Source organism: Sorex fumeus, unplaced genomic scaffold, assembly GCF_029834395.1.
Source record: "Sorex fumeus unplaced genomic scaffold, SorFum_2.1 ptg000073l, whole genome shotgun sequence".
Taxonomy (NCBI): domain Eukaryota; kingdom Metazoa; phylum Chordata; class Mammalia; order Eulipotyphla; family Soricidae; genus Sorex; species Sorex fumeus.
Genome location: NW_026606130.1, coordinates 19414534 through 19427508, shown reverse-complemented (window position 1 = coordinate 19427508; position 12975 = coordinate 19414534). Strand labels below are relative to the sequence as shown.

The 12975-nt window shown below is 43.6% G+C and overlaps 1 protein-coding gene across 5 annotated transcripts in view; it reads right to left on the bottom strand.

Annotated features, from left to right (window-relative positions):
• Positions 1-722: 722 nt before the first annotated feature.
• The window catches only part of PHF8 (PHD finger protein 8), a 166738-nt gene continuing 154485 nt past the window's right edge, over positions 723-12975 (bottom strand). For all 5 annotated transcript variants that reach the window (XM_056130102.1, XM_056130103.1, XM_056130104.1 and 2 more), the window contains 3 exons: positions 8423-8532; positions 4234-4570; positions 723-3368 (listed from right to left, as the gene is read on the bottom strand). In XM_056130102.1, coding sequence (XP_055986077.1) covers positions 3280-3368; positions 4234-4570; positions 8423-8532 — 536 coding nt within the window. In that variant the 3' untranslated portion in view covers positions 723-3279. The remainder of the gene's footprint in view (positions 3369-4233; positions 4571-8422; positions 8533-12975) is intronic.

Genomic DNA, 12975 nt, shown 5'->3' with positions numbered 1-12975 from the left:
TAGGGATGGGCTGGATTTCTCAGCAATTTTCTTTCTGAAAGAAAACAGTAGGCCAACTAATTTTGACAACCTCTGACACAGAATAATGCCTAGCACAGAAAAGGCACTTCAAAAATGGTAGCAATTATTAGCAGTGATAGAATAGAATAGTAAGAACACAGTCTCAGGACCCAGGTTGACCCTATAACTTATTATGTGTAAAACTGGGAAATTTCTTTGCCAGTTTCCTCATTAGTTGGATGCATATGTTGGGGAGGATAAAATGAGTCAATATATATAGAATGTTAAGAGCGAAGTCTGGCTCAAGAAAATGAGTAGTCTCTCTGCACTGTTGTAAGTGTTGGGAAAGGAGAGAGTGGTGAGAGGAGGAAGAATAATGTAGGAAGAGAGAAAAACTCCAGAACTTCATATTCAAAGAAGCAAGATACAAGTGTAGCCTCTAAAAACAGCTCATGAAAGTTGTGCTATGTCTTTCCAACAAATTTGTCAGGATCTTTGAATTGCTGTTCTCTTTTCTGCTTGCTGTACATTACATCATCTGTTTATGGTGTGTGAATCATGTGAACACTCTTGGGATCAAAGACCCATCCCCTCCCCACTTAAGGGATAAGACTGGGGCTAGGGAATGCTGAGTAGATATGACGGAGTGATAATGCATGATAAGGCGGCACCATCCCAACACCAAAAAAGAGAAAAGAAAAAAAGAAATCCAAACAAAGCAATTGCCAAGATAAATCACTTTTATCTCTATAGGAAAGGAAGGATCTAAAAAAAATATAAATTACATTAGTAACACAACATAAGAAAAAAATGGGGAAAAACAATAAAGAAGTCTGTATGATGCTATTCTAACCTGTTTATAAAAAGGCCCTGCATCAGAAATTCACAATCCTACCCACTTCTAAAAATATATTTAGACATGTACAGAAGCGGTGGGCTTGCTTTTAAACTGCTTTTTTTTTGTAAAAATATATTAAAGGTGAATAGAAATCCTCTCTTCCTGCCCCCATCTAACCCCCAGCTCTGTGCTGGTGATTAGAGACTAGAGGTAACTCTCAGCATGTTCTAAACCAGTGGTTTTCAACTGCCAGTCCACAGTCTGCAGAAATTTCCTGCCGGTCCTCAAAGTTATTGCCACTTAACACATGGTATGCCTGGATCACGTAGCAGTAGAGTGGTACAGTGCTGCCTGTGATGACAAATTTAAGTGGCAGTATGTAGATGAACATCATTTTGTCAGTCCACAAAACATTTCCATCCATCTTCAAGAGCAAAATGGTGGAAAATCACTGTTGAAAAAACCTTGATTATTATCAGTATCAACCCCTCCTAGCTCACTTCACTGAGAAACTGAAAAGGAGGGGGGGCGGGGAGCACACTAGCCTCTTTGGAAAAGCAAAACCGAAGGTAAACTTGCTTTTCATTTGAAACAAAAAACAAACAGAGGGCTCTGAGAACCCAACTAAACTAAACCCAGTAAAATGGAGGTTGGTTTCAGTTCCACAGAAACTTCTTATAAAGAAATAGAGCAAAGAGATTCAGAATGAGGGAAGGGGGATTTGCTAGCAATTAGCTGCCTTTGGAAGATCAAAGGGGAGGTTAATGGGCAAAAGGGGTGGGTTTCTGGTCTTGGTGACAGCAGTCAGGCAGTTACTTACACTGGGACACAGGATATCCCCTCCTTTCTTCTCACTATCCTCTGCTACTTTGAAATCCCCAGATAAAAGCAAAGCTGGGTGGAAACAGAGAGGAGAGTGGTGGGGACCTCACATACCAGGGGGAGGTAGCCAGGCTTTTTGCCTTTGGTGTGACTAGACTTCTTGATCTCTGGGGTCCCCAAGACAGAAAAGGGATATGGCATAGACAGTGTTAAGGAGAAAAGAAAGACAAACCGTAGACAAAAAGATTACAAGGGAAGGCTTACACATTCCCTGTGACCTGCATGGAGTGAAGTTCCCCAGAAGCACTGAGGCTGAAGTGGGGAATAGAGAGCAAGGTCGTGCTCCACTTGGGTAGTGCCAAAATGGAAGGGGGCACTCTCCTTTCAGTCCAGGTTGCCAAGGAGGCAAGGCCAGAAGAAGTGAGGGAAACAATGGCATGGAGAGGAGGGGGTGGGCACTGTCTGAACAACAGAGATGTACACAAAGAAGGTGATCAGATGATCTGCTCCTTTTCAGATGGTGTCTTCTCTCCTGTGTGTGGACTTCTAAGTGGCCTTTTTGCACACTGCTTGAATGCCGACTCAATGTCCAGGAGTGCAAAAGCCAGGAGTGAAAGCGTGAGTTCTTTGTTCTTCAAGTGGGAAAAGAAGCAGAGTGTTTCCCCATGTAGAACCCAGGGCTGAACTCCAGCCACACTCTTTACAGAAGGTCCAGGATGCTGTGTGGTATAGATAAAGGAACAGGGGTGTCTGCTTCAGATGTAGGTACTTTCAAGCTTCTGGAAGGTGGTTTTTAATCTGCTGGGGTTGAGTAACAGCCACATAATGTTCTGTAGGACTTCATTCCTGGCAAATTCTGGGGTCTCACAAATACAAGGGGCTTCATTTGTAGCCATACCCAAGTAGCTCCCTCCAGGGGACTACAAAATTATATCAAGGTTTTAGGCGTCATTCTTTTCTCCATTCTGAGAGGTGAAAGGGATCTCCTATTTTCCCAAGGATGAGTGAAATCAGCTCATGGTTCTTCTAGGCCATCTCTCTGTAAGTGGCCTGCGCTGGGGCAGTAAGGAAACTCTCTGGACCCTCTTCTTTTATTTTCATGAAACATTTGGCAAGAGGGGGCAGAATCTGGAGGTGAGTGACATCTGCTGGGCGAAGGAAGGGGAAGAAAGAATGGGCAGATGTGGACAAGTTACTAGATAAAAAGCTATAGTTGTAGAAAGTTAAATGCTGGGATCCCATGGGCAGGGAAATACCCAAGGATTCACGATTTCCTTGTTTCTCTCCTCCAGCAATCAAGCTATAGGTAGGGATGAGATTAAAGGGCAGGCAAAGCCCATGAAAGGGAAATAGGTTGGAGCAGCAGAAAAGAGGGTGTTACTTTGCTAGAAAGTTGTCCCATTTAAGAGCAACTCGGAGGCATCGATAAAGAAGGTAGGACGCTTTAGTAGAAGTGGGGAAGGGTGTTGGGGGAGTCCATGCCTTTGGTCAGTTCCAAGAAAGCAGGACAACGCGCCTCAGCACCTTGTCCGGGGCCAATACGATCCAGGAGTGCCCCGAGAGTTGACAATGGAGAAGGCAATGGGGTTGAAAGGGTCAGGATCAGCACACAAGGAGGTTCACAGAAGTAGTTTGCCATTTCTGTGGATTTTCAGGATACGGCCAAGTCTCTGCTTTGCTGTGGCCAGGCCCTTTTTGGGGCGCTTTCCTATGGGGAAAGGAGAATAAGCAAAGGAAATAGCAACTCCAGCACCAATTTTTTGCACATACCCCTCTCCTACCTCACCCCATTCCTTTGTCCCCCACCTCATCTCATTTCTTCCTTATACTTGGCTCCAGGTCTATGTTTGGGAAGACATCTTCCTTAACTACTTCCATCCAAAGCCACATGTCTTGGCTTTTTCTCCTAATTCCTGCAGCATCTATGAATTCTTTGGTAAGAGCATAGTTCCTTTTCCTCAATTATTTCTTTGGTTCTAATCATTTTCCTTCCTAAAGTCTGCAGGGAGAGTTGACTGTGCATCTCCATCATTTTTATACTGCCAACCAGGATTAGATAAATGCCTGGTTAGTGATTATAGCTTGGAATCCTGAAATTGCCATCCTCAGGGTCTTATTTCATTAGAAACCCCCAACATCATTACCTGACCTGTGTACTCTAGAAATCTGGTTTTGAGAGTCAAGAAGAAAAAGGAAAAGGAGGCTTGTCTTCCTTGCCCCAGCTATTCTTCTCACCCCACATCAGATCATTTCCTATATGCCATGTGATCTCTTCCATGGTTGATCAATTTCCTCCTCCTCCTCATTTCCTTTGCTAGATTCCTACTCTTCATTAAACCTGTATTTCCTTTCTAGACATCCCTTCTGCAACCTGCTCTTCATGCTGGCCACAGAAGGATCTTTGTAAACCTGTATCTGTGTTTCTCTCTGCTTAATGACAGTTAATATCTCTTCAAAACTTATGAGATCAAGTATCTGAGGTTGGCCATCAGTGTCCTCAGATATTCACTCTATCAGAGGGCTTAGGTGACCCTATAATCCTTCTCAGTTCTACAACCACATGGTAGTCATACCTTGTCCTACTTGACTGCTCTGTGAGCCAACTGAAGGACGTCGCTGGGTCAAGAAAACACCAGGGGCCATGGGTGTGGTGCTACGGTTTGCCTGGGCCATACCAAAAGCACTGGGGCGAGCAGTATATTCATGGTCAGCAAGACTTCCAGAGAGTGCTTCTTGTTTAGGCTCAGGAGGCGGCAAAGGTGAGGAGGAGGTGAGAAGTTGGGGTGTAACGGCGAGAGTGGGAGCTGACGCTGCCACACTAAGACTTGAGTCTTGAAGGCGAGGCTGTTCTATCTCCTTCAACAATGGTTTTTTCTTGATACATTTCTTCTTTTGGGCCTTTTGCAGCTCCTGAAATACAAGCCAATTGGGAGGAATAATATAAGAGTAAAAAAGAGAATTTCCTAGAAAGGAAAGTAGAAAATGGTGAATATGGTTCTATTACTCAACCTTACCTCAAATGTATCCTGGATATATGTAAATACATATAGGCTTTCTGAAACCTGAGGTCATCTCTTTGGTACCATCTGTTCTTAAGTCACCAATGCCACTAGTAAGAACAGTGGCAAGAGGAGGGTGATGGAGTTCAGAGACTTGGGTTTTGGTCCTAATGTTGTATCTTAAGTGGTAGACCATAACACTTGGAATAATAGCTAAATGTATGGCAGCAGCTGAGGTGCTTTACATACTTTATCTCATTTAATCATCAGAATATTCCTAAAAAAATTCCTCAGTGTACAGATGAGAAAACTGAGGCATAAAATGTTTTTTTTTTCTTTTTGGGTCACACCTGGCAGTGCACAGGGGTTACTCCTGGTTCTATACTCAGGAATTACTCCTGGTGGTGCTCGGGGGACCTTATGGGATGCTGGAAATTGAACCTTGGTCGGCCCCTACCCAGCGGGTAGGTCGGCCTACCCGCTGTGCTATCACTCCAGCCACAGAGGCGTAAAATGTTTCAATAAAAATTTTTAATTAAATGAAAAAAAAGTAATTTGAGCTCAAAGCTTCACAGCAGAAGAATTATTCATTATTCAACTAGCGTGCCCAAATACCTATATGCATACTTCTCAAACACCTGAGAAGAAAAAAGTAGTAACTCTTGAACAAAGGGAACAAGCTCAAATCCAGGTCTTTGCTCCCTATGTTGGATAACTTCACACAAGTTCCTAACCTTTCCAAGTCCAAATGCCCACCTGCAAAATACCCACCTTTGAGGATTGTTTGAAAGGTTAAATAATGATATAAAAACACAGCACACAGAATGGACTAGAAAATGATAAAAACTATTCTTTCTTACAATGATTTCTCTTACTCTTTCCAGTCCTTTTATTTTAATAGAAGACTTAATCCTCCGGGCCATGGGAGTCTTAAAACCTCAATTTTGAATGGGACAGATGACAAATGCATTGTCACTTTTCCCAGTATCTTGAAATTCATCCATCCACTGCTTTATGGATCTACCATCCACTGTGTAGTGTGTTTTGGGTCTCTGGAGCCTGAGAACCTGGTGTTGATAGTATGTAAATGCTTCATCTTCTGAGATGCTGCTTCTGAGATGAGTGTTAGGAGCCTCACAGACAAAATCAGTGATTACATTTATTTGCCTTCTCTTGGCAACACAGGCCTGACTCTGCCTTCAGAAGATCTGGCAGGCTATGTAGTTACCATAGGTATTTCTGGGAGACAAGAATAATAATATTAGTAACATATGCCTAGTTTAACTCATTTAGAGAAGAAAGATTCAGAATTCTGTTATTAAGAGAATAAACTATGACACAGAAAGGCAAAGTCATTTCCCTAGGGTTATAAAACCAATCAATAAGTAGACAATCAGGGATTCAGGCCCAAGCCATTTGGCTTCAGAATCTTTGTTGGCCACAGTGTTGTTTCACACACACCAGGAGCTGCATTTCTATTCTCTATTTCTAAATTTCTCTCATTCAAATATAGAAGTGATCATGTATTGATTTTTCTACCTTTGTTGTCAATCTCCTCATATAATTCATCCAGATTCCATCAAGAAGACTAGACTGTATTATGACAGGGCCCCTTTTGCTTCATTAAAAAAGATGTTACTAGGTCCCCGTGCAAGTTCTAATTCTCCACCTGGTTTTCCATAATCAGGCAACCCATAATGGTAATTATGAAAAGCTAACAAAGTAGTACTGAGAAGCTAATAGAGTAAGTAGTACTTAATCTGTGGCTAATATAACTTTGAGAACTTTTACATATATATTTTATCTAATCTTCATTTAAAACCCACAAGGAAGCTGAGGGACAAAGAAAATAACTTGGTGAAGAAAGATTCAAACTAAGGTAGCCTAACTCACTAATTCACTTTTAACCTTTTGGGGGGTTTGTTTTGGAGATACAGTTCCTAATCTCTTTGTATGCTAACTCATTTCCCACCATGAGACGTCCAATCCAGAAATATCTACTCATTCATCTTTTATTCACTCACCCCAAACTACTGACTAAACATATGTATACACACTCACACACTGAGGTACTTACAATTTAAAAAGGAACACAAGGAACACAGAAAATATGGTACTATGATAAAATGCTACAGAAAACAGAAGGCTACTGAAATCAACTGGTGTGAAGAGGGTGTTAGGAGTGTTTTCTGAAAGAGTGTAAGTTCCAGTGAACAGCAAAGAGACAGAGGCATAAGACAATCTGATATAATGAATAAACACTGAGTATTACAGTACAAATATATGGCTAGCAAAAGGCATGCCTGAGAGTCTGGCTAGATATTAGGGAGAAGAGGTGACCAGGAACCAAATCACAAGGGCCTTATGTGCCATATTGAGGAATTTCCTTCTTCTGGAATGCTTCCCTGTTTTCTCCAAGAATTTAGCCTGCAAAACTAAGTAAAAAATCTTCTTTGATGTAATATTTGATTGACCAAAACAGAAGTGAGTACTGTAAAAGGCACTAAATAGTTTACACATCTTTAATTAACTTATCTGTGGAAGGGGGCAAGAAATAGCTCAAAGGGTTGCATGCATGCTTTCCAAACACTGCTGGGGTGACTTCTAAGCCAGAAATAGCCATTGAGGGTAGCTGGGTGTGACCCCCCTCAAAATTAATTTATAAGTTTATTTAAAGTAGTTAGAGCCCTTTATCAAATTACATGTGTGTGTATTTATATATACTATATATATGTATATGTATAAAACCATATATTACATATTGAGGGAAATTTCGGTCAAAAACGGCCTCTGGTCTGCTTATTCTCTGCTAACTCCCAGTAATAGCCTCTGAGACATTTCTAAACAACTCTAGAGTTCCATAGAACAACATATTAAAACATTACTGTTAAATTTTATTTAAATAGTATAAATTATTAAACTATATACATTAAACTATTTCATTTTTATTTGAATATCAAGTAACATGAAACTTGTAGTTAGAAGATATGAGTTTGAATCTTGTCTCCTCCTCCTACTGGCTGTATTATTCTGGACTAGTCACTTAAAGAGAGCCTCATTTTCTTCACCTGTAAAATGATGAAAATATAACCTATTGAACAGGGCTACTAGGTAAATTACACGAGACATAGTACATGGAAGAACTAACACAAAGCAGATCCTCAATAAATACTCTAAACTGAAGGATGAAACATGAAGACCTAAAGGGATGATTTACCTCCCATGGTCCACAAAGTTAATAGCGTATTATATACATTAAAAAACTTTGAAAACTGCAAAATGTTAGATGAATTCTAATGAAGTGAGTCTTGAAGGACAAAAATTAGCAAGTAAAGCCTTCTTAAGGAAGAAGGGGTAAAGATCAAGGAAATATTGTTTGTGAAAGTGGACAAGAGCAGTCTCTTTGCCCAAAATCCAATTTATGTGATACTGGTGGGTTCCGAGACCCTTAGTGTACTTAGCTGAGTCATTTATTTTGGGTTCAATATGAAAGCAAATGTTTTTATCAAAGACAAACTTAATCCTTTTCATCTTAGAGGTTTTTATATAACTGAAAAAGCAAGTGACATCAGCAAGGACACATCTTCTATTTTCTTTCATTCTACACCTTGTCAATTGTATGGCCTGTAAAAACAGCTTGTTACTGAACAGGGATAGGAAAGATCAGTGGGATCCTATCAGCCTAAAGGTCTGAGTTTTGAGACTACATCATCAGTAGTCTCAGCAGTAGAGTCATTGCCTAGGCCTGCTTGGCATCACCTACCTGCTGAGCCAGCTTTGCAGCTGCTGCAGCCAAGCCTGTCTCAATGGAAGCTACCCGTGTTCCCTCACGCACAGGACGATCCTGCTTTGGTAGAGTTGGGGTCACACGAGCTGCAGAGGAAACAAAATAGACATTTATCTGAATGCTAAACATGAAAGTCATCTTATTCTTCTTTCTGCTTCTAGCTATTTATAAATCTAGATGTTTGCTTCCCATCAACAAGACTTAATTTCACAAATGCCCAATGTGCACAGAGAACCCATTGTATACCTTAAAAGTTAACCTTCTTGAAGTAGTATTTCATTTCATGGCATTAAATTAATTAAATAGTAGAAATTTAATTAAAGTAGAAATGCTAGTTCTACTTCTGGCCTACCTATTTCCATTATTTTTTTTAAATTAAAAAACTATTTTTTTATTGAGTCACCGTGAGCTACAGTTACAAAACTTTAATGGTTGAGTTTCAGTCATACAATGATTGAACACCCATCCCTCCACTAGTGCACATGTTCCATCACCAATGTCCCCAGTATCCCTTCCCCACCTGTCTCACCCCTCCCCCTTCCTCTATGGCTAACAATTTCCCTCTTACTCTCACTCTACTTATAGGCATTATGGTTTGCAATATAGATACTGAGAGGCCATCATGTTGGGTCCTTTATCTACTTTCAGCACACATCTCCCATTCCAAGCGATCCATCCAACCGTCATTGACTTAACCTATTTCCCTTAATCTAATTACGACAACCATATTATAAACTTCTCCAGGCGCAATTGGTTCCATTGTACAACTCATCCTTTTTCCTTGTGGCTTCAATTTCACCATTTAAACTTCTTGGACCACATTCTTCTTTTTGGTCCATGTATTCAAAACTTAATCATTCTTCAAAGGTAAGCAGAAGTCAACCTCTATGCGAAACATTTAGGATCTTACACTGGACCTTTTCCACCTCTGAACTTATGATACGTACAGGTTACTTAACATATACCACATAATGTACTCAATATATACCATCATATCTCATTTATTAATATTGATATGCTGTTCGATTCCTCCGCCCCTCTCGGAGAGCCCGGCAAGCTACCGAGAGTATTCGATATGCCAGACACAGTAACAACAAAGTCTCCAATGGAGACGTTACTGGGCCCGCTCGAGCAAATCGACGATCAACGGGAGGGCCTTTACCTTATTCTATAGCTATCAGCTGTTGCTTAGTAGAGTAGTAGCTATTTCAGAAGACTCACTTCATAATGGTAAGATCAGGAAATCAATCTTTTAACTGAGTGACACTGATACTGAAACAAGACTTCATCTACCTCCTAACACAATATAAAAGGATATTTACAGCACTACCTGGGAAGAAGTTTTGCAAAAAGTCTAAAATGAAATGATTGGTTTATTATATTTTCATTTTCAGGAAATATGAGTAGAAAAGAATGAGTTAAATGGCACCATGAGAAATTAGGCATTTCTAAGATAACGGGTCTGTTTTCTCTGAAAAGGAATCAACAGGCCAGAGAGAAAGTATAGGGTTAACATACTTGCCTTGTATACAGCAGATCCCAGTTCAATCCTTGGCACCAGGCGGTCTGCCAAGCACCACCAGGGAGCAACCCCGGAGCACAGAGCTGGGGAGCAGCCCCTGATGTGGCTCTAGATCCCTAACCCCTTAAAACAATGACCAATGTCTTAAGACAATGTCATAAGAAAGCAAGCAGATTTAAAAGATAGGATGCGACAGCATACAGCCGAAGAGAAGGGCCCATGGAGGGCAGGATCCACAGCTCCCGGAGGGGAAAAAAAAAAAACAGGTTCCAAAAAGAGCCGAGATCATCAGGAAGTCCCTGATGGGGTAGGTACCACATCCCGCCTCCCCCAGATGGAACCCCGGTGACCAGAAGCCTCTACAAGCACAGCTCGAGTATGCAGGAACTAGGACTTTTCCTCCAATCTGCCGGGACTATAGCTCCCAGGTAACCTCTGATTCTGGAAGTCACGCCCACAGCCCGCCCCCCAGCGCCATCTTTACAGCATACAGCCGAAGAGAAGGGCCACATGGAGGGCAGGATCCACAGCTCCCGGAGGGGAAAAAAAAAAAAACAGGTTCCAAAAAGAGCCGAGATCATCGGGAAGTCCCAGATGGGGTACGTACCGCATCCCGCCTCCCCCAGATGGAACCCCGGTGACCAGAAGCCTCTACAACCACAGCTCGAGTATGCGGGAACAAGGACTTTTCCTCAAAACCACGCGGCCGCATAAGCGGCCACGCAACATCTCTCTATATACAAAGTGATCAATGGAAAGTAAACCACCCAACGTTTCTCCCTGAAAATCAGAGTTAAGTTTGGAGCACGGCCACAGCCCCAGAAACACAAGGACTTAATGCAGAAAGAGCAGCTTGGAGCAGAAAAGTGAATGGACTATGCGTTAATCCAGGCCATCATGTCTGCCCAGAGGGGAAAGGGTGTTGTCCCATTCGCCCTCTCTTCTCTGGAAAGAAAGATGGCGGCCGCATGGGAGCCTTGTGGACAGCAGGTATGAGCTGGGGGTGTGGGGGCGACTAAAACCTCATGGGAAGGGGGGCGTTCCGTTCCGTCCTTCACGCCCTACCGAGGTCACCAGTTGCCCCCCACGAGCGGCTCTCCAGCACGGCCACAGCCCCAGAAGCACAAGGACTTAATGCAGATCCCAGCATCTTGGAGCAGAAAAGTGAAAGGACTATGCGTTAATCCAGGCCATCATGTCTGCCCGGAGGGGAAAGGGTGTTGCTCCCTTGCGCCCACCTCCCTCTGGAAAGAAAGATGGCGGCCACATGGGAACCTTGTGGACAGCAGGTATGAGCCGGGGGTGTGGTGGCGACTAAAACCTCATGGGAAGGGGGGCGTTCTGGTCCGTCCTTCACACCCTACCGAGGTCACAAGTTGCCCCCCACGAGCGGCTCTCCAGCACGGCCACAGCCCCAGAAGCACAAGGACTTAATGCAGAACCCAGCAGCTTGGAGCAGAAAAGTGAACGGACTATGCGTTAATCCAGGCCATCAAGTCTGCCGGAGGGGAAAGGGTGTTGCCCCATTTGCCCTCTCTTCTCTGGAAAGAAGGATGGCGGCCGCATGGGAGCCTTGTGGACAGCAGGTATGAGCAGGGGGTGTGGGGGCGACTAAAACCTCATGGGAAGGGGGGCGTTCCGGTCCGTCCTTCACGCCCTACCGAGGTCACCAGTTGCCCCCCACGAGTGGCTCTCCAGCACGGCCACAGCCCCAGAAGCACAAGGACTTAACGCAGAACCCAGCATCTTGGAGCATAAAAGTGAAAGGACTATGCGTTAATCCAGGCCATCATGTCTGCCCAGAGGGGAAAGGGTGTTGCTCCCTTCCGCCCTCCTCCCTCTGGAAAGAAAGATGGCGGCCACATGGGAGCCTTGTGGACAGCAGGTATGAGCCGGGGGTGTGGGGGAGACTAAAACCTCATGGGAAGGGGGGGCGTTCCGGTCCGTCCTTCACGCCCTACCGAGGTCACCAGTTGCCCCCCACGAGCGGCACTCCAGCACAGCCACGGCCACAGAAGCAAAAGGACTTAATGCAGAACCCGGCAGCTTGGAGCAGAAAAGTGAATGGACTATGCGTTAATCCAGGCCATCATGTCTGTCCGGAGAGGAAAGGGTGTTGTCCCATTCGCCCTCTCCTCTCTGGAAAGAAAGATGGCGGCCGCATGGGAGCCTTGTGGACAGCAGGTATGAGCCGGGGGTGTGGGGGCGACTAAAACCTCATGGGAAGGGGGGCGTTTCGGTCCGCCCTTCACGCCCTACCGAGGCCACCAGTTGCCCCCCACTAGCGGCTCTCCAGCACGGCCACGACTCCAGAGCACAGAAACCAATTTCTTTTTTTTTTTTTTTTTTTATTTTTTCTTTTTTCTTTTTTTATTAGTGAAAAACCATGAGGTACAGTTATAGGCTTACAAATTTTGTGCTTGGGTTTCAGTTATACAATGATCAAGTCCCCATCCCTCCACCAGTGCCCGTCATCCATCCCCATGGGTCCCAGCATCCCCCCCACCCTCATCCCCCCCCCCCTCGTCCCATCCTGCCTCTGTGGCAGGGTATTCCCCCCTGTTCTCTCTCTCTTCTTTTGGGTACTGGGTTTTGCAAGAGAGGCTTTGAGTGGCAATCATGTTTGGTCTATCGACAACCTTCAGCATGCTTCTCCCACCCTGGGAGGGCCCTCACAACACCCTTCATTTGGTACTCTCTTCTCTATCTGAGCTTCCTTTTCACCTAGAGTCTGTGACTGGCCTTCCATTCATGGAGCAAAATTCCTGGTACTAATCTCAGCCATTCCTGTGTGTCACTCTCCCTTTTTGTTGCTTTATGTTCCCCCGATGAATGCAATCTTTCTGTGTCTATCCCGCTCTTTCTGACTCATTTCGCTTAACATGATACTTTCCATGTAGTACCACTTGTATGTAAATTTCATAACTTCATCTTTTCTAACAGCTACATAGTACTCCATTGTGTAAATGTACCAAAGTTTCTTTAACCAGTCATCTGTTCTTAGGCA